This window comes from Salvelinus fontinalis, chromosome 18 (assembly GCF_029448725.1).
Source record: "Salvelinus fontinalis isolate EN_2023a chromosome 18, ASM2944872v1, whole genome shotgun sequence".
NCBI lineage: Eukaryota > Metazoa > Chordata > Actinopteri > Salmoniformes > Salmonidae > Salvelinus > Salvelinus fontinalis.
The window spans coordinates 20,885,272-20,907,615 of record NC_074682.1 but is presented as its reverse complement, the minus strand read 5'-3'; the positions used below and the strand labels follow the sequence as shown (position 1 = coordinate 20,907,615).

Genomic DNA, 22,344 nt, shown 5'->3' with positions numbered 1-22,344 from the left:
TTATATATAGTGTATGCGAGAAGTGTGGGCTTGACCTAACAAACACCTATCATATCGTAAGAGCCTCAATGTGTCTGAAGTGTGCCAAATAATAACGTCCTGCAGGCATTGAATTTAATTATTTTGCTCGATTATGACAATCTTGTTCCATTGGGATGTAGTGACCTGTTTGTTGCTAATCAGTACTGGTCTTTAATGAGATACTGTATGTGGCAAGGATCAGATTTAGGGAATGATCAATGTTGATCTTTGCGATGCTACAGTAGATATGGACGCCTGGAAGTCAATCACAACATTTTCGCTAATAATAAAACTACAAGCTCATACTATTGAGAATCTGCAAGATGGCAATACAAATGTAAAAAAATGTATGTTTATTTTTTTCATTATTTGCTGTCATACATGAATATACTAAGGTTAAAGGCAACCAAATGATTATTGTTTGAAGAGGACAAACATAAAAGCCAAGTACAACACATAATAGGAGACTAGGGACGCCTCTCACTTCTGACACAGAAAAATATTTTACTGTACCACATCACACCTCATTGGCTAGTGGTTGTATTTATTGAGTGCTCAGCACCCTGTTTCAAATATAAAAACAAATGTTTCACTCAATAGAAATGTATAAACAACCCAAAAAAAGCTGGGATCTTAAAAAAAATAACAAATAAACCTGGAAGCCCTTGGGATAAAGTTATTATTGGTTAATAATAACCATATAACTGGCAAAATGAGAAACATCTAGATTTCAACAGAATTTGTTGTTTAGTGTGTAATGGTTATAGTTGGGACTGGGGAGGGAAGGTTCGCGAGAGCTTATCAGAGCCATAGATGCAGTATTAAGAGTTTAGCATCTGTGTTGTCTATCGTCTGTGTTGTCACTAAATCAAACTCCCTGTACTCTGTAGAGGTGATCCAGCATCAGTTAAGTTAAGGACAGAATGTAACCTTTTACATGTAACTCTCAAGTCATTTAGCAGATGTTCTTAACCAGTATGACTGTTTGGGGTTTCGCATCCTCAGGGCAGCAGTGTGAGGTCCTTGACATGGTTTTGCCAGCACACCTGTAGGCCTTTCTTTGACTTTCCCACTAGTTCTCCAAAAGGTGTCAGCTACCATGGCAGCATCTCACCTGGCATGGAGACTGGCATCGAACTCCACTATGGGGAAGGCAGAATAGTTTGCCTGGGCATGTTTGGGGTGTGAGAGGTGTGTAAAATTACAGGGGGAGACTTTGACCTGCCAACATAGCTCAAACACCTCACCTTATTTATCAGAATGTTATTATTTTTTTCAATATTATACCCTCACAGGAGGATAAGGCTTCACAGAGGCAGCACTGACCTCTACTCTATGGTAGATGAGATGAGATTAGGGGACCTGGGGGGGGGGGGGGGGGGGGGGGGGGAGTATGGGAGCAAAGTTTGGATGAGATAGGGGGTCAGGAAGGCCCGGTGGGATGAGACTTTGTGATTACCATATCCCCCAGCTTACATGTTTGTAACAAAGCAGTTGTATAGACGGGTTGGCTGACAACGTCACAGAAATTATGAGTGTGCATCAATGTGGCCTTGCTTTGTTATGATTCTGAATGATCAGATAGCTAGCAAAAATGACAAGAAGATGCCATTTTGCGATTCGTAGCTGGCTCGTTTCAGCTAGTTTTATCTTGTTTTATCTTATTCTTGCTAACATATCTTGTTTTGAGGTGTTTTCATTGATTTCATGTCAATGCCAAAATGGCTAAAATTCACTAGCTTGCTATCCAAAAAGTGTAACGATGTGTTTGAGAGAAGTCCTCATTGTGCAAATGTATTTATGTTTTCAATAATCATTTGGAGACTAAATACAGCTTACATGTTGTCAACAATCGAAGCGAACCCCCGTCTGTTTTGTTCTCACTGTTCTATAACCAGTGAGTCGTAATGAAGCAAGAGTGCCGTCTCAGCCTGTGTGTGGAAATCACATTTGATCCAAGACAACGTTTCCCAGCTAGCACAGTGGATCTGGGCCGATTCCGGCTGAGAGTCGGGACACTGAGTCTGGGCCACCTTTGGCAGTATTACTTATGGCTAGGATGCGGGGATTGAGCTCGGGCCTATTCCGGTGTGTGTTATCTGGCCCAAATGTATAACTTGGTGCTCGGGTCGATTCCGGTGAGAGTTATCTGGCCCAAATGTATTACTTTAGGCTCAGGACGATTGCGGCTACTCTCTGGCAGATGATTACACGGGCTGCTTTATATAGTTAACATTTCATTATACATTTTTTCCATATTTTCTCATTGTTTCTGTGATACAATTTTTTTATTTTATTCTTTAAGAGTCCTGTGTAGTATTTTAGAAGTTTGATACTTTGTGCAAGGCAATTGATAAGCATTAAAAACTTTGTGGATGGAGCTACAGATGTTGGTCTGAGACCCGTGCCGGCCGCGCCCGGGAGACCCATGAGGTGACGCACAATTGGCCCAGCGTTGTCCGAGTTAGGTGAGGGTTTGGCCGGCTGGGATGTCCTTGTCCCATCACGCTGTAGCGACTCGCTGACACGGTCACCAGGTGTATGGTGTTTTTTTGTGGATGGGTATAATTTGTATGTATAATAGTCATATTTAAAATTACGAATTTGGGTAATTTTGAACGCATTTATTTACATTTGCATCAGGCCGCTTCTGGGGGGATTCTGGTAAGATGCCGGCAACGTCGGCTGAATTCTGGTAGACAGAAACGGCCGATGTACTTGGGCCGATTCTGGGCAGCCGATTCAATCAGTTCCGCCCCCCCGGAAGAGGGCCGTTTCTGGGCCGATTCCTCATTGCTAGCTGGGTTTCCTCAAATTGTCCTGCTACTCTTCCTGTGGTAAGAACAGAGTGACACAATGTGATTGCAATGACAATAAATGCTTATCACATTGTAGTGTATGCATTCCTTATAGATCCATACTGAGTATATGTGTGTGAAATAACTTGATTTATATTTAGAAATTATGAAGGCTATTCTATAGGTTTATATTATTGAAGGGAAAAATAATAAGAAACCTCCATCGTTGTTTTACTGCATCGTTGTTTTTTTCAGGATACAAAACATTTCTGATTTGCTGAATGCACTTTCTTGTAACAGAGGTGTGCCTAGTCTGCATCACATTAAGGGTATGCAATTCCTCTATCTCCAAAGCTTTTGACATGATACACTATTACATACAATACCTGTCTATAGCCTACTTATCCTTCTCCTGATGTCACATTCTATACAGTTCTTATATCCTTTTAAGCCTGTCCATGTCTGCAGTGCAACAGGTGGTGGTGGTAGGGGTGGGTTTAGGCTCAGTTCTTTAGCGTCTTGGTGAGGATCTTTTTGAGGGCGGGTCTTTTCTGGTCCTGTGTGGTGTCCTGGTGTGGGTGGGGGGGCTCGGGGTTGTGCAGCTGTTTCATTGGAAGGGTCTTCTGGTCCTTGGTGTCTCGTTTGGCCTGGCGTAGCAGGCGCTTCATGTTCTTCACCTTGTCCCGCAGATGGCTGTTGGCCTTCTCCAGAGAACGCACATTTTGGGAGAGAGTCTTCACACGCTCCTCCTCCTCAAAGAGGGCCTTCTGCACCGTTGAGCACAGCAGCTGGAAAAAACAGGAAGCAGGAAGTCAGTCAACAGGAAGTGAGCAAAATGCTAATTTACCAGATTGAAGTTGATCATAATTGATTCAGATGATGTGTGAGTTCAGAGAATAAAGTCTCAGGCTGTTGTTTAGCATGCTGCTCCCATCATTGTTTTAGACCTTTGATGATCCATTGCACAAACCCCAACCAAGTTGTTACACTAATTCAGTCCTGAATCTTTAGATCCTATGGTTACTCAAGTTCCTGATACAGTCTTAATGTTTGGAAATCTATAATTTAATTCAAAAGGCCAATATATTCATCTCCTTTCTTTGAAACATATTTCAGAAAACAAATGCTTGCCTTGTAGGGGGGATATGCTAAAATAGTCGTGTCAAGCCACAATTTATTCTGTGCCAAACAATAGAGATCCACTTCAGTGATGGAAAGTCTGAGACAGATTCTAATAATTTTTCACCTCATATGTCACGAATTAGACCTAATCCTTTGAAAGAGAATACACTGAGATTGAGGATGAAAGATATCTGCTAATTTACTGTGTTTTTACTTTAATTTTAAAAAATCAGGTTGGTATGAGATAAAGTACATCTCAAAAAGAACGAGTGAGAAACTTCTACAGCTAAGTTGTAGGTGAACATACCATCCAACTGAAGAATATTCCCTTCATTCAAAACACATGACGCACAACTTTAATGATTAACGATAAACACAAGGTCATTTCTTCAGAATGATGACAGGTGTCATCAGTTAACAGTGGTAGTACTGAGGAGAGTAACCTATCATGTTTGTTGATAGTGTCAAATCTTCTAAGACTAACAGTAAAATCTACATGTATTTAAAGAGATTCCCTGGTTCTTTTGGATACTTTATAGCCAGTAGTTCTAAAATTCAAAAGACACTTGCACATCTGAGCTAGCTTTTTTGCAGGTGCATGGTAACAGTTGAATAAGATGAGAAAAAATAAGAAACCCACACACTGCTCTTGATAGTATCACTGCTATTTATTAATTAAGCTTTGTGTATCGGCCTTCGTCAAAGCTTTTGTGAGTTTTTTAAATTAACACCCTTATGTAGACATAGCTCCACCCACATCCGTTCAATACATCGAATGTGGTTGGAGTCAAGGGAAAATAAGTAAGTGTTATCAAATAAAACAATGTGCATTTCATAAATATTCGAATAAAGTGTGTACATAAAACGTATTAAACACATCTGTAAAACCACAATGAGGACATCGACCCATCAAGCAAGTTTTCACAAATCATTGGGTACAGCGCAAGAAAAACGTCAGAGTCATCTGAAGTGGTGGCATTAATTCATGTTCACATTTACAACATAACATGCATGGGCATTTCATCACTAAGACCTTCAGGAAATAATGTCTGGAGGGTGAACATCCCAAAACATTCTCTGTCGCTCAGGGTATTATTTATATCCCCTCCCCTGTCTGATATCTTAACTTTCTCTGTGCCACAAAATCTAAAAGGTAGAAATGTCATGTTTTTGGTCATTAAAATGTACTGCGACTGGAAAATCCCTGTCGTTTCTCCTGATGTTCACTAATTCTCTGTTTCAGAGAACGAGAGGTTTTACCTACACAGCCCACATGGACATATAATCATGTAGATAACATGGGTGGTGGAGCATGTAACAATGTCATTTATTTGGAACTGTTTTCCTCTATGTGGGTGGCAGAAACTTTCACACTTCATCATATTGCTGCACTGTGCGCAACCTCTGCCTTTATAGCTACCATTCGGAAGAGGGCGTAAAAGAGCCTGGCTCATTTTATTTTGTGGCTGGCTGTTGGCATGGACTGTTGATCGCGTAAATTGCGACCTCTCCTATATACAGTGCATTCAGAAAGTATTCAGACCCTTTGATTTTTTCCACAATTTGTTATTCTAAAATGAATTAAATATTTTTTTCCCCTCATCAATCTACACACAATAACACAATAACAAATAACAAATAACAAAGTGAAATGTTTGCAAAAGTCAAAAAAATAATAATATATATCTTATTTACATAAGAATTCAGACCCTTGGCTATGAGACTCGAAATTGACCTCAGGTTCATCCTGCTTCCATTGATCATCTTTGAGATGTTTCGTTGAAGGAATTGTTCGTAGAGCTCCGAGAGAGGATTGTGTCGAGACAGAGATCGGGGGAAGGGTACCAAAAAATATCTGCAGCATTGAAGGTCCCCAAGAACACAGTGGCCTCCATCATTCTTCATTGGAAGAAGTTTGGAACCACTAAGACACTTCCTAGAGCTGGCCACCCAGCCAAACTGAGCAATCGGGGAAGAAGGGCCTTGGTCAGGGAGGTGACCAAGAACCGGATGGTCACTCTGACAGAGCTGCAAAGTTCCTCTGTGGAGATGGGAGAACCTTCCAGAAGGTCAACCATCTCTGCAGCACTCCACCAATCCAGGCTTGATGGACAGTGGCCAGACAGAAGCTACTCCTCAGTAAAAGACACACAACAGCCCGCTTGGAGTTTGCCAAAAGACACCTGAAGGACCATGAGAAACACGATTCAGGAGGAAACTTGGCAACATCCCTACGGTGTTTTTCAGATGCAGGTACTGAGGGACTAGTCAGGATCGAGCGAAAGATCAACGTAGCAAAATACAGAGAGATCCTTGATGAAAACCTGCTCCAGAGCTCTCAGGACCTTAGACTGGGGTAAAGGCTCACCTCCAAACAGGACAACGACACAGCCAAGACAATGCATGAGTGGCTTCGGGAAAAGTCTCTGAATGTCCTTGAGTGGCCCAGCCAGAGCTCGGACTTTAACCTGATCGAACATCTCTGGAGAGGCCTGAAAATAGCTGTGCAGCGAAGCTCCCCATCCAACCTGACAGAGCTTGAGAGGATCTGCAGAGAAGCATGGGATAAACTCCCCAAATACAGGTGTGCCAAGCTTGTAGCGTCATACCCAAGAAGACTCAAAGCTGTAATCGATGCCAAAAGTGCTTCAACAAAGTACTGAGTAAATGATCTGAATACTTACTTAAATATGATATTTAAGTTTTTATTTTTAATACATTTGCAAAAATGTCTAAAAAACAGTTTTTGCTTTGTCATTATGGGGTATTGTGTATAGATTGATGAGGACCATTTTTTATTTAATCAATTTTAGAATAAGGCTGTAACGTAACAAAATGTGGAAAAAATAAAGGGATATGAATACTTTCTGAGGGCACTGTAAGTTGTTTGTCATAAGATGTGGTATCTATAGCTCTATCGACCACTGAGTAAATAGGGAAAAAACAATGAGGTTTTGTCAAATAGCAGTAGGCCAGATTCGAACCTATGCCGACACTGTATACAGTATATAGTATATACAGTATGTGCTGGAGGCTGCGTCATTACTGCTAGACCAGCCAGGCCACTCAGCAGGTAACTCTTAACAGCAAATTCCAGGTAACCAAAACATTTGGAAGGAGAGATGGAGCTTGTTTGCCTGAGTATGTGTTTCATTCAGACCAGAGGTACCCACAGTAAAGTCCCCATTTCCACATCTTTCTGTCATTGTTATTGGAAATGCTATGGTTTTCCAGAACAAGCTCCATTGTGGACATATACCTATTTAATTGCCCTTGAAAATGTCTGGAGTTGAAAAATCTGGACTGTGATCTGTGCATCTTTATCCAACGTATGGTCCACACCTGCACCACAGATACATAATAGCCGTAGACATCTTTCAATGCTATCCCTATCATATCTTTCACATGGCAGCCAACCCAGTTAGAAAAATGTTGATACGTTCAAATGTTTACGCAACCAAACCAAAAAACACTAATCACAAGTGGCAGGTGAATGATGTATTACTGTGGTCATAATGGTAGGGACCCAGGTTCCATAGAATCATTGACATAACATGCAATTTTGACACTCATCTCTTCATTAATACATTTATTTCCAGCCTTAGTGGAACATTTTCCCATGTAATCAGAGGGACATCTTAAAGGTTTTTGAGGGAAAACAGCTCGGCATGAGACAGCTGGGCATGAGATTTTCAGTCTAGCGCCGGAAAATGACCACTATAATCATAACAGCATGTGTGTTGGGTAATTATCATTCGTTTTACATGTGAAGTCCCTAGAATGTCATTCTTACACAGCAGTAACAGTCATGTCTGTGTGGCATGATGACAGTATATGATTGCGTTGTGCTGTCACACAGTGCAGCCTGTGGGCAGAGCCATTCCTTCCAGTTATTTTGTAATACGAGTGTAATCATAAGAAAAACATTGTGCATTTCCTTGGCTTTGACTCTGATTACAGATTTGAGCTGAGATGTGGTCATTAATGGAAACATAGGCCAATTCTTATTCCTTCACCGTGAAAGAAGGCTTTTATGTGCAGTCAGCACATGATTGGAAACAGAGAAGACTGATGTAAATCTTGAATTCAATGACTGGCGTCTAAAGACTATTCGTTTCTATAAAGGGACCGTACAGGACTCTATGATGTAATCACTGGCGTTGATCTTGACACTGAAACTCTGAGGTGAACCATGGATAGGTTATGGAGAAATGTGTAGACTTCATTTACATTTTAGTCATGTAGCAGACGCTCTTATCCAGAGCGACTTACAGTAGAGTGCATACATTTTACATACTGAGACAAGGATATCCCTACCGGCCAAACCCTCCCTAACCCGGACGACGCTATGCCAATTGTGCGTCGCCCCACGGACCTCCCGGTTGCGGCCGGCTGCGACAGAGCCTGGGCGCGAACCCAGAGACTCTGGTGGTGCAGCTAGCACTGCGATGCAGTGCCCTAGACCACTGCGCCACCCGGGAGGTCACATAGTCATGTTTACTAGCATTCAGTATCTTACAATGCGTATGAGGCACACTTTTCCCTCAACCTACTTCAAATCAGGACCACAGGACAGGGCTTTGAAACTGTTCCAATAATTTGGTCACACTTAATTTGAACAGTCCAGATAGTTCATCTGTAAATGCTCTAAAGATGGTCCTACTATCAACAAACTATCTGTTGCTAAGCAACTGCTTGGTAAGGTTACGGTTAGGATTAGGTTTAGCAAAAGGGTTAGAGTAAGGTTTAGGGTTAAGATTAGGGTTAGGTTAAAACTTCTTATGGCTGAGATCGGCTAAGATCCAGTTAACGGGATCGATTTGACAACAGCCAGTGAGGGTGCAGGGCGCCAAATTCAAACAACAGAAATTTAAAATTTAAAATTCCTCAAACATACAAGTATTTCACACCATTTTAAAGATAAACTTGTTGTTAATCCCACCACAGTGTCCGATTTCAAAAAAGGCTTTAAGACAAAAGCACACCAAACGATTATGTTAGATCAGTACCTAGTCACAGAACATCACAGCCATTTTTCCAGCCAAAGAGAGGAGTCACAAAAAGCAGAAATAGTGATAAAATGAATCACTAACCTTTGATGATCTTCATCAGATGACACTCATAGGACTTCATGTTACACAATACATGTATGTTTTGTTCGATAAAGTGCATATTTATATCCAAAATTCTCAGTTTACATTGGCGCGTTACGTTCAGTAATGTTTTGCTTCCAAAACATCCGGTGATTTTGCAGAGAGCCACATCAATTTACAGAAATAGTCATCATAAACTTTAATATAAGATACAAGTGTTATGCACAGAATTAGAGATAGACTTCTCCTTAATGCAACCGCTGTGTCAGATTTCCAAAAAGCTTTACGGAAAAAGCAAACCATGCAATAATCTGAGTACAGCGCTCAGACAACAAAACCATGTTGGAGTCAACAGAAGTCAGAAATAACGTTAGAAATATTCACTTACCTTTGATGATCTTCATCAAAAATGCACTCCTAGGAATCCCAGTTCCACAATAAATGTTTGATTTGTTCGATAAAGTACATCATTTATGTCCAAATACCTCCTTTTTGTTCGCGCGTTTAGCCCAGTAATCCAAATTCATGACGCGCGAGCAGACGAAAAGTCCAAAAGTTCCGTTACAGTCCGTAGAAACATGTCAAACAATGTATAGAATCAATCTTTAGGATGTTTTTAACATAAATCTTCAATAATGTTTCAACCGGAGAATTCCTTGTCTTGTCTTCAGAAATGCAATGGAACGCAAGCTAACTCTCACGTCAACGCGCGTGGTCAGCTCATGGCACTCTGCCAGACCCCTGACTCAAAGAGCCCACATTCCCCCCTCCTTCACAGTAGAAGCATCAAACAAGGTTCTAAAGACTGTTGAGATCTAGTGGAAGCATTAGGAAGTGCAATATGACCAATATCCCACTGTATATTCAATAGGCAATGAGTTGAAAAACTACAAACCTCCGATTTACAACTTCCTGGTTGGATTTTTTCTCCGGTCTTTGCCTGCCATATGAGTTCTGTTATACTCACAGACATCATTCAAACAGTTTTAGAAACCTCAGAGTGTTTTCTATCCACATATACTAATAATATGCATACCCATAGCTTCTGGGACTGAGTAGTAGGCAGTTTACTCTGGGCACCTTATTCATCCAAGCTACTCAATACTGTCCCCAGCCATAAGAAGTTAAGAGTTAAGTTGAAATGTTCCTGATAGCCTGTAGAGTATCTACAGATGGACTACCCAAATAAAGTTTTACCAAAAGGTATTACCTACAGTAGCAGTCAAAAGTTTGGACACACCTACTCATTCAAGGGTTTTTCTTAATTTTGACTATTTTCTACATTGTAGAATAATACTGAAGACATCAAATCTATTAAATAACACATATAGAATCATGTAGTAACCAAATAAGTGTTAAACAAATCTAAATATATTTTATGTTTGAGATTCTTCAAAGTAGCCACCCTTTGCTTTGATGACAGCTTTGCACACTCTTGGGATTCTCTCAACAAGCTTCATGATGAATGCTTTTCCAACAGTCTTGAAGGAGTTCCCACATATGCTGAGCACTTGTTGGTTGCTTTTGCTTCACTCTGCGGTCCAACTCCTCCCAAACCATCTCAATTGGGTTGAGGTCGGGTGATTGTGGAGGCCAGGTCATCTGATGCAGCACTCCATCCCTCTCCTTCTTGGTCAAATAGCCATTACAAGAAGTACAGTCTAATAGATTTCTGTTCTGTGCTCATTGTAGAAAAGTCCATAGATGGATAAAAAACCTGTATGCCTCTCCTTGTCTCTCAGCCGCATCCCACATCCTACTCTCCAGTCAACATACTCTATTCTGCATTGACACTTTTAGAGAGAAGCACAGCAGAGCTCTAACCAATGGGAGTCTGACTGTCTGGACCCTCAGAGCAAGGCCTCTATCCACCACCTAAAGAATTCTGGTCTCCCAGCCACAAAGAACAAATTACACTTACAAGCCTCTCCTCAGTGGGCCTTTGAAGATTGTGGTTAGCCCTGACTACAAAGCCACTATTAGGGATGTAAAAAACATTTTCACATGGCCATCCCCATGTACTGTAAAAATAATTTACATACCTTCCCCCCTCATAAAATGTACTCAAAAAGAATGATTACCACCACAAATAACAATAACAGTAGCAACCCTGTGTTTATAAGCGTGGATAATCAACTTGACCACTTCTCCCTGTTTGTCTCATTACACTACGCACAGAGCTTGCCGCAGTCAATGATCAGCTAGTGGGAAATCAGATTTAAAAAATGTACTGCCTTTAAAAAAGCATATCTGATATGGCTGACATGCTTAAAAACAAATGTAGTTTCTACTGACAATTGAGATGTACAAACTATGGCATAAGGGGACGACAAACGGATAAGAGGCAATCTGTAATTTTGATTAAGACATTAATGAGCGAGCTAGGATGGATTTGGTCAATATAACTGTTTGTTCAGAACATTTTTACAGTGTTCTCCCTGTACATCAAATCAGAACCGTAGGATAAATAAAGGGAGCATATAAGCCGACAATGAAACCTCTTACAATATTAGATGATTACATTCCTCTAAAACAGGTTATAGGCTACATGTGCACCAACAAGTCAGAACGGTAGGCAAAATTCAGAGGGGAAAATAGACCAAGTTATTAGGGTGAGGCACATGGGCTACTAACAGCTTACTACACAACATACACTTAGTATTACTTTCTTAGCTACAGTATACATATCTCCCTGGCATATTACATAATTTGTGCAGCAGCATACAAGACATTTATGGATTCACCTTGTTGTGCTGTGCTCACTTGAACAGGAAGGAGGCGCGGCAGTCCTCTGTTTGTCACGTTCCTGACCGGTTTTCTGTTATTTTGTATGTGTTTGACGGTCAGGGCGTGAGTTTGGGTGGGTAGTCTATGTTATGTGTTTCTATGTTTGTTAAGGGTGACCTGATATGGTTCTCAATTAGAGGCAGGTGGTTTTCATTTCCTCTGATTGAGAGCCATATTAAGGTAGGTGTTCTTCACATTGATTGTGGTGGGTGGTTGTCTCCTGTGTCTGTGTTTGTCGCCCCACACGGGACTGTCTCGGTTTGTTTGTACGTTCGTTCTTTTGTGTAGTCTGTTTTTCCTGTTCGTGCGTTCTTCATTACATGTAAGTTCTTACGTTCAGGTCAGTCTACATTCGTTTTGTTATTTTGTTTAGTATCAAGTATAGTTCGTTTTTTGTCTTGTTTAAATAAATCATGTCAAGTTACAACGCTGCGTTTTGGTCGAATCCCTGCTCCTCCTCTTCGGATGAACACTGTTGGCAAATTTTGTCAAACTTTATCATCAAAGTTTGGCATTCTGTGGATTTATGGTGCTTTCAAAACATCTAGGAACTCGGAAAAACAAGGTTGAATCATGAGGATGTCAGTGATCTTCCTGGAGTAGCTCTAGAATGAGGCCCGAGTTCCCAATTTACAATTCCAATTTGGAAGTTGGATGACCGTTCAAAATGTATTTTCCCAGTCGGAGCTAGTCTTTTCCTGAGTTCCCAGTTGTCTTGAACTCCCTGAAGTTAGATTTCCCAGTTCTGAGTTAACACTTGTTATGAGCGTGACAGAAATCATGCTGGATTGACAGCATGGCCAATGTTGAACGTTTATAATTTTAAGCTTGGAAAAGAGTACCTTAAACCGAGAATTTGGACCACATACCCACTCCAATGAATAACAGGCTAGTGATTGCTTTGCAATGCTTACAGTTAGCCACTGATTCCTTCCAAACCACTCATTGTTGAAGGTACGATTTCCAACTTGCTGTATAATGTTTATGTCCAATGCCCGATGAGCACCGATACTTTTTATATATAATTTCTCTTCATTATTTCGCTTCATATGACAAGGATTAAAAAGGATTTGCCAGTAGATTGTTGACTTGATTCATGATGCTCAAATCAAATCAAACTGTTGTGTTATCGGCAAACTTAATGATGGTGTTGGAGTCGTGCCTGGCCGTGCAGTCATGAGTGAACAGGGAGTACAGGAGGGGACTGAGCACGCACCCCTGAGGGGCCCCCGTGCTGAGGATCAGCGTGGTGAATGTGTTACCTACCCCTTAACTTCTAGCTAAGATTTTGAAAGTATGTCCAATCAAAGCTACTGTAGATATAATGTGATTTGACATCATTTTATCTGTGGCCAATGACCTTGAGCCTTCTTGGATGGGCACTTATAATGTAACTCTATGGCAGCTCCCAAGGGGCTTGAATTTTGTAGCTCTACCCTTTGTCTTTGATGTAGTGTCCCCATGTGTGACAGAACACTAAACCAATCACGGCGCAACTAGAGAACATTACCAACCCCTACGCTCCGCATTTTCCGCTGGCTGCCCCACCACCACAGAAAGCACTGAGCTAGGCTGAAACACCTGCATTTTGGAGCTGCTTTACTCAAGAAAGCAAAAAATATACCATGTTTGTATGTTTGTATGGAGGCTTTATTAACTCAAGTATCATTAATATTTTTGAGGCTAAAAATGTGGGGTTCAAAACACCACTGCTGCTATTGCATTCTGTTTCATTATAGGCACTGTTCCCTGATTGGGGGTTAAGGGGAGTTTAAGTTAAACATAGTACTATGCAGCGCTACCTTTTGCTAAAAACTTCCTGTCTATCAAGTGCAGGTGATCATGGAAGACTTGCTACAATATGCAACGCTGCATGCTACCTCAGCCATGTGGAATGGCAAGGAAATTTGATCAGCTGTTTATAGTGTGTCTGTCAAAGGTTTCCTGCATGTGTTTTGATGAGATTCTTCCAACCTAGGTTGTTTTTCTTTGCCGGTCTTGCTCTTTGGTGGTTTAGGAGCTGCTGTTTAAGCAGTGCTGTTAAGACTTTTATAACAAAGGCACACAAAAACAAGAGCGATAGATAAGATTAATTCGTACCCGGCTGTCTTCCTGAGCCTCCCACTCTGGGGTGTAGGTGTGGACTGTGATTCCGGCCGTGCAGTTGGAGAACTGGAAGAGGCTGGCGAACATGCGGTGGTTCTCTGGTGTGTCTGGGAAGATTGGATCTTGGAAGTTAACACCATGGGGGATGATGTTGTAGTTCTCATCCATCCTGAGGAACACAGAGACAGGGGATCAAGATACATTGCATTTGAATTCCACACACACACACACACACACACACACACACACACACACACACACACACACACACACACACACACACACACACACACACACACACACACACACACACACACACACACACACACACACACACACACACACACACACACACACACACACACACACTGTAAGGCTTTGAGACTGAAGTGTGGCAGATTTTGTGATGCGGCTGTTGGGGTGTCAGACAGGGTTAAAATAACATGTATTTTATCCTCCTCAGTGTGTGGCTTTGGTATCTGTTTATCTCAACTATGCTTTGGGCCACAGCTGTCTAATAAAACCTCCAATCGTGTGACACGGAGGGGAATACCCGTAGCATAACAGAGCACCTGCAGTAAAATATTATGACAATTCTTCAGCAGCTACACAAAATTACTTAAGCATTACAAAGGCATTTGGCAGCACAATTACATTTACCTCCAGATGAAACATTGAAAGTCACATCCAAACTCATCTAAACTAAGTGGCATACTCTCTCTATGTCTCACATTCTCTCTCCTTTCGTTCTGTTGTTTTTATTAATTGTGGTGTTTACAAAATGTCACTCATAACCTCTCCAAGCAGACATCTGCACACACACACATATATGCACACGCACGCCTCCCATCAAATGAAGGAAGTCTGTTATCACATCTCTCACATCAAAATACATATTAATACAACACCATGGTTACCCTGGCATAAAAGGAGGAGAAATAACACACTTATTTGGTCTGCCTCTTGTTAAGGGCACTGCTTCGTTCTTTACTGTGAGCTTTGGCTGCTTTCCAAGGGCAAGCCTGAGGAAAAGTTCAGATTTATGTTTGAGCTACTTAATTTCAGAGAATAGATCAGGAAATGGCCTGCAAAGTTTATTATAAGTAATAATCAAGCCTACATTGCGGTGAAGGAAGGACAAGTGGGTTCCATGGATTGTTTCCAAATGCAGGAAAATGTTCAACGGGCTGGTATGACATCATTTTGAATTATAAAGCTGGAAGGAAATTGTGTGTTTGTCCAAACAGATAGTTTTTTAATGTGATTATCAGGAGTTAAACAGCTGTGTTATTCAAATTATTCAAGCAATCAACATCTGACAGATGCTTGAACCAGTGTTCTTCAGAGAAAACTTTTCTCATGCATTCTGTTAGGTACAAATAATGACGGTCAGCACAGAACAAACAGTATATCACGGAACAGTAAATGTTACAGTATCTTCTCCAATCAACAGCTTCCAACCCCTCCCCCCCACCCCAGCCCATGTCTAGACTCCATCTAGGTTATGAGTGACAGTAGCTGCATGCGAGAAGTGTTACATTGGGTTTTGAGGGTAGTGAACGAAAATCGAGTATGGCACAAAAATACAAAATAAAAAGGCACCTCATGTATGTGTGTGTATGTGTGTGCGTGAGCTCTATGTTTGTATGTTTTTGTCTGACCCAGATAGCCTGATGTTTTGTCCCTACGGTGGGGGTCACTCATAACGTTGATAATGATGGCCATCTCCGGCACTGGAATGTTAGCAGAGGCAACACAAGGTCAACCCTAAGAGCTACAGTGCCTTCGGAAAGTATTCAGACCCCTTGACTTTTTCCACATTTTGTTACGTTACAGCCTTATTCTAAAATGTATTACAATTTTCAAAAACTTCCTCATAAATCTACACACAATACCCCATAATGACAAAGCAAAAACAGGTTTTTAGAGATTTTTCCAAATTTATAAAAAATTGAAAACAGAAATACCTTTGCTATGAGACTCGAAATTGAGCTTAGTTGCATCCTGTTTCCATTGAGCATCCTTAAGATGTTTCTACAACTTGATTAGAGTCCACCTGTGGTAAATTCAAGTGATTGGACAGGATTTGGAAAAGGTACACACCTGTTTATATAAGGTCCCACAGCTGACAGTGCATGACAAAGCAAAAACCAAGTAATGAGGTCGAAGGAATTGTCTGTAGCGCTCCGAGACAGGATTGTGTCGAGGCACAGACCTCGGGATGGGTACCAAAACAGTTCTGCAGCATTGAAGGTCCCAAGAACACAGTGGCTTCCATCATCCTTAAATGTAAAAAGTTTGGAACTAGCAAGACTCTTCATTGAGCTGGCCGCCCGTCCAAACTGAGGAATCGGGGGAGAAGGGCTTTGGTCAGGGAGGTGACCAAGAACCTATGGTCACTCTGAGAGAGCTCTAGAGCTCCATTGTGGAGATGGGAGAACCTTCCAGAACGACAACCATCTCTGCAGCACTCTACCAATCAGGCAGAGTGGCCAGGCGGAAGCCGCTCCTCAGTAAAGGGCACATGACAGCCTTCTTGGAGGTTGCCAAAAGGCACCGAAAGACTCTCAGACCATGAGAAACAAGATTCTCTGGTCAGATGAAACCAAGATTTAACTCTTTGGCCTGAATACCAAGCATCACATCTGGAGGAAGCCTGGCACCATCCCTACGGTGAAGCGTGGTAGTGGCAGCATCATGCTGTGGGGATGTTTTTCAGAGGCAGGGACTGGGAGACTAGTCAGGATCGAGGCCAAGATGAACACAGCAAAGTACAGAGAGATCCTTGATGAAAACCTGCTCCAGAGTGCTCAGGTCCTCAGACTGGGGTGAAGGTTCACCTTGCAAAAGGACAACTACCCTAAGCCCACAGCCAAGACAAAGGCAGGAGTGGCTTCAGGATAAGTTTCTGAATGTCCTTGAGTGGTCCAGCCAGAGCCCGGACTTGAACCCGATCAAACATATCTGGAGAGACCTGAAAATAGCTATGCAGCAACGCTCCCCATCCAACCTGACAGAGCTGGAGAGGATCTGCAGAGAAGAATGGTAGAAACTCCCCAAATACAGGTGTGCCATGCTTGTAGCGTCATACCCAAGAAGAATCTGTCTGAATACTTATGTAAATGTAATATTTCTGTTTATTATTTTTAGTAAATTAGCAAAAAATGTCTAAACCTGTTTTTGCTTTGTCATTGTGGGGTATAGTGTGTTGATTGATGAGGGGAAAAAAACGATCTAATACATTTTAGAAAATGCAACGTAACAAAATGTGGAAAAATGTAAGGTGTCTGAATACTTTCCGATGGCACTGTATGTGGCTGGTGAGAGAGGATCCGGCGGGAATAACACTCTGTGTTTGACTGTGTTGGCCCCCCCAAAAAATGCATATGGTTCTAATTAACTATTTTGCACAGACACAATAACACGCTCACAATATACAAGACCACCGAGAACGTCTGTGTGTACTCATTTCAATAGCTTTGAAATTAATTTAACTATATATTTTGAAGGACGCTGGAACCAATATCTGCCTCAAAACAATAACTGATGCACTGGTTTTAATTAATTCCATGCTCCTGAGACATGGATACTTCCCATCCTGACAATCATGGCTTTGTGGATTGTTTTATACCACATCATTCATGAACCGTACGTTTTGTCCCTTTTTTTCTCCCTTCCTCCATCCCTTGCCCAATCTCTCTCACCCTTCCTCCATCCATTCCTCTCTCACTCTTTGCTCTGTTGCATATGGCCAGTGTTTCCCCTACTTCTCAAGTCTAGCATGAGGCCTATGTCTCCGGACATTTGGTTCCTATTGGATTACAAGCTGATGTATAAACCAATCAAATACTCACAGAGGGCGCACTAATGTCAACCAGCACTAGTAAATACAGGCCAATGTTTCCACTGGTTTAAATTTCTACTCAGCTTCTACAAATTCCATGGCACTTAGCAGAAACATAATTAAGCCCCAACACTTGTGTACATTCCCAAACAGTTCCCCAGGCAATGGTTGTAGAAAAAATGCTGGCTTAGCTAAGTAATATCCTGGATGCGCTTTCTGTATTAGCTAGCTATATTGTCGCAGTTCTACCAAACCAACGTATCATCTACATTACACCCTCAGCATAAGGTATCAACTACATACAGTAGAGTCAATGGGACAGCAGTTATAGGGATTATTCTTTGTTTCAAACCCTCAGACCCCTTTTCACATCCCCTCTCAAATTCCCCAACTTTAAACAGATCACCTCCCTCTCTCTCCCATCCCTCCACATAAAACCCTGTTCCTTCATAGGAAAGCTTGTCCTCTCGTCATAACCTTGTTTAGTCAAAAGCATGTTGGTTTAATTAATGCAGCCTCTCTCCTATTTCTTAGCTTTTCTTTTATGGTTTGACTGGTGAGTTTTGCCCTACCGAAATGGAACAAGCTGGCTGGCTGGTTCATGATGCGGCCACACAATGGTGGAAAAAGTACTCAATTGCCATACTTGAATAAAAGTTACGATACCTTATGTGGCGTACAGTGGATAAGCCACCAGGGGGAGACTCGTTGAAGCCAGGTGACAGACGGAGTCTACATCAAGCGGCAGTGGCTCCCTCTGCTGGATGTGCCAGGTCTCGACGGGTCCGGCCAGGACTAATTGGGGCTGATTGAGGCTGGTGATTAAACCCACTGATCTGCCACAAGTGGTGGAGAACGCGGCATTTGACAACGTGGTCGGATCAGGGTTGACATTTACGCGGTATCAGCATGGACGGGTTGATAGCTCAGTTCGTTTGGGCCCAACAAGCGCAACGGGACATTCAGGAATGATCGCTGGGAGAACAGCTTTTACAGAAAGTCTGCCTGCTTGAGGAAGTCAGGAAGCTGTGGGGAGAAACGCAGATCGATTTGCATTCCAATCAATTTTTAATAAAGCTAATGGACGATGACGACATCGAGACCTACCTTTGCACGTTCGAACGGACAGCACTCCGGGAAGGATGTCCCAAGGCGAAGTGGGCGAGTCTGCTGTTCCCGTCCCTGTCCGGAGACGACCAAAGGCGTACCATGACCTCAACACCGAACAGGTGGCTAACTACGACGGTCTCAAGAGGGAGGTACTCAGCCGCTACCGGTACAGCCTGGCCCGTCGGGCCCAACTGGTCCACCACTAGAGGTTCGTGGCCGACGCTTTCCCCCTGAGCCCAGATGAGCGACCTACTGTGCATCACCAGGGCATGGCTCCTAATCGACGTAACCACCCTCCCCGTTACTGACAAAGTGGTCATGGATCACTTCTTACAGACGCTACCTCGCAAAATGAAGAGGATGGCGAGCCTATGCACGCCCCAGACCTTGGAGGACCTCTTGGGAGCCGTGGAGACGCACCAGAATACCGAGGCTCTGCTGAAGGGATGAGTCCGGGAGCCATTGGAGGGGACTTAAGGACGACCCGACCACCGTACTCCACAATCCGACAGTCAGCCAGGCTAAAGGACCCTCCCCAGGTGAATGAAGACCAAATGAGGTGTTTTGGGGCTGATTGCTCACCACCCGTACGGGGCCCATAAAGCTGCCATGAGGGCAGCACACGGGAGGGATGGAGATAGTGAGAGGTTGCTACCGGATAGACGTACTCAAGGTCTGCTAGATCCGAGGGGCTCGGTGATCTACCCCAGAGGAGACAGCATTCCCTGGAGCCCAGAATGTGGTAAACAGGAGGAAACCTGTTTCTTCTTTTTCTTTATTGTTTTAAATAAACACCCTTGAATCTGAGGTATCACACTTGTCTGTCTGATCTGTGTAAACGTAAAAGAAAATGACTCAAGTGAAAGTCACCCAGTAAAATAATCCTTGTGTAAAGTCAAAAAGTATCTGGTTTTAAATGTACTTAAGTACAGCGGTGGAAAAAGTACTAAATTGTCATGCTTAAGTCAAAGTAAATGCTATAAATCAAATTCCTTATATGAAAGGTCAAATGCCCCTTAGAACCAACTTCTCTGGTTTTAAAATGGCCTATGTGGCATCGATATGAGTCAGCAATATTAATTCTAGTGTCAAAATTGACTACAAAGTGTAAATAGCATAATCTTGTCAAACTGAGTTTTGTAAGTGAGTTCATCACAATTTACTAGAGGGTTGGGTATGAATTAGAGGTCTTCACGGATCCTATTCCGAACGTACCCGAGGACAACTAGACCCGTTCCATATAGACTTGGTCGGATCCAGACCAGGTCTGAGTTAGGGAAGCAGCAGAAAAGTAATTTTTTAAGCTACTTTATTAACCAGAGCTGATAAAGCCAGAGAAGGAGAGAGGTGCCACTCTAGCGGGAGGGGGAGGAGCCGTACTGTGAGCGAGTGACACGGGAAGGAGGGAGGGAGATACGAGAGACCGCAACCGATCAAGCCGACTTGTGCTACAGTAGACTAATAGCTGCCACAGCTAGGTTATTTAACATCAATATGATTACGTAGTACCTGTCTTGGACTGCATCAACCTGGGAAAATCTAGTTAAGCTAGCTAACTGAGGCTGCAGTGCATGATCTTTATCATCCTACAGTTACCAATAACTTAATTCAGAATATTTAGTAGCAGCCTGCCTACCTGTTGGCTCTTGGTTGTTGTAGCCTCAGTGGTGTGTATTCATGGATGCCAAGGGAAGCCAGCCTTCTCCCCAAAATGTACCAAAAACTTTGAATAATAATTTATCTATCTTTCATCTCTCTGTGTTTCATCATCTATGACTGCCTATTGCCGCTTTGATGACTTATGATTGGCCAACAAGCTACAAGTGCCACAAGTGCTCGTGAAAAGCAAGAGCAGCAGCATAAATGATACAATTTCTCTCTCTCTCTCTACTGCAGCAGACGCGTTTGGATCTTTATGGGCCCTTCCGGACAAGTCAGTTAAAATTACAAATACCCGAGACCTATGACAATCATATCAGATCCGACAATCATCTCAGATCCGGACCCGCTTGGGTCCAAGTTCGGGTCTTGGGTATTTGGGTAAAGGTGGATCCGTGAAGACCTCTAGTATGGAATACTTACATGCCCACTTTTGCCAATGACACCCAATTGCCCAGAGACAACATGTTTTGCTCTGCCCCCAGCTGCCATGTGGACATTTATCGTCAAGACTGCATATGAGTGCAATGCACGCACATTTAGCTCGTCCAATATTTGCTATCAATGTAGCATTAAACTAACTATTACTGGTTTTAGCTATATATGGCAAGTTTAGTTTAGAGTTTGTTTTCCTCAAGTTGAATGGGCAGAACACGACAGAAAGACAACCGAAGACGACATACCTAAGTCTCACAGAAGATGGCAGGCATGCTAGATAGCAACAATGACAGCTAGAGCAACATGGACACACAAAATGGTGCGAGCCAAAGCAAGCAAAGAAGGAAATGGACCAGGATGAGATACTTGCCACCTCTTTACCTCAGGCAAAAGTCCATCGGCGGAAAAAAGTGAAAATTGACATTTCCATGTCTGAACTTCTCACTGCAATCCAGACCCTAACTACTAAACAAGACGCCACATTCTCCAAAGTGTCCACCATAGAGTGGGCTACCAAAGAAATATCAATGAAGATGGATGGTTTGTCAGAAAATGTCCGTCAGCTTCACACAGATGTGAGCGGGAACAAGGAAAAGATAACGTTTCTAAAGAATGAGGGGAAGAAACTGCAGTCAGAAAACATGGAGCTGAGTGAGAGTGTAGCTGAACTTCAATGTTACTCTCGCAGGTGGAATCTGAAAATCCAAGGTGTAAGAGACGTAGAGCGAGAGGACATCAGGGAAGCAGTCATCATATCCTGGGGCAGGTGGCTCCGTGCATCAAAGACAAACTAAAATATGTGATCAATGTGGTTCATCGACTTGGGAATCGAAACTCTGATGGACCTTCTCGCAATGTAATTCTGTGATTCACCATGCGCCACTACAGGGAGATCATCTGGAAAGCGGCCAAGGGGAACAAGTTGCTGGACTAGAAGACGCTTCGCATCAAAGAGGCTCTGTATACCGCAGGATCAGACTCCCAGGGAGAAGCTGTGGCCGCTAATACAGAATGCTCGACAAGAGGGCAAAAAGCTGGGTTCAAGGGCCCATGTGTTCATTGAAGGATGAAAGATTGCTGGTTGATTCTTGTGACATGACACCACACTTGAACTGTGAGTACTGCCAATAGTAAATTTACCGTTCAAACTATAACTTTATATGAACACTTTCCAACCCCCCTCTGTTGTTGATGCCTGGTCTTATTTCAATCTGGATGCAAGGGGTTATACCTGGACCAACAAAATTATGTCACTAAAATCTATTATAAATGTATTCCTAAATTTCCCCCTCTTTGTTACAATTTGTTGTAGATGTAGATTATCTAAGGGTAATCGAGGCTATTTGAAATTAAACAACACACTTCT

The 22,344-nt window shown here is 42.4% G+C and overlaps 1 protein-coding gene across 1 annotated transcript in view; it reads right to left on the bottom strand.

The window, feature by feature from the left end:
* Positions 1 to 1,666: 1,666 nt before the first annotated feature.
* LOC129815126 (coiled-coil domain-containing protein 3-like) overlaps positions 1,667 to 22,344 on the bottom strand; it is a 39,399-nt gene continuing 18,721 nt past the window's right edge. The window contains exons 2-3 of the mRNA XM_055868520.1: positions 13,922 to 14,096; positions 1,667 to 3,607 (exon numbers count right to left, since the gene is read on the bottom strand). Coding sequence (XP_055724495.1) covers positions 3,323 to 3,607; positions 13,922 to 14,096 — 460 coding nt within the window. The 3' untranslated portion in view covers positions 1,667 to 3,322. The remainder of the gene's footprint in view (positions 3,608 to 13,921; positions 14,097 to 22,344) is intronic.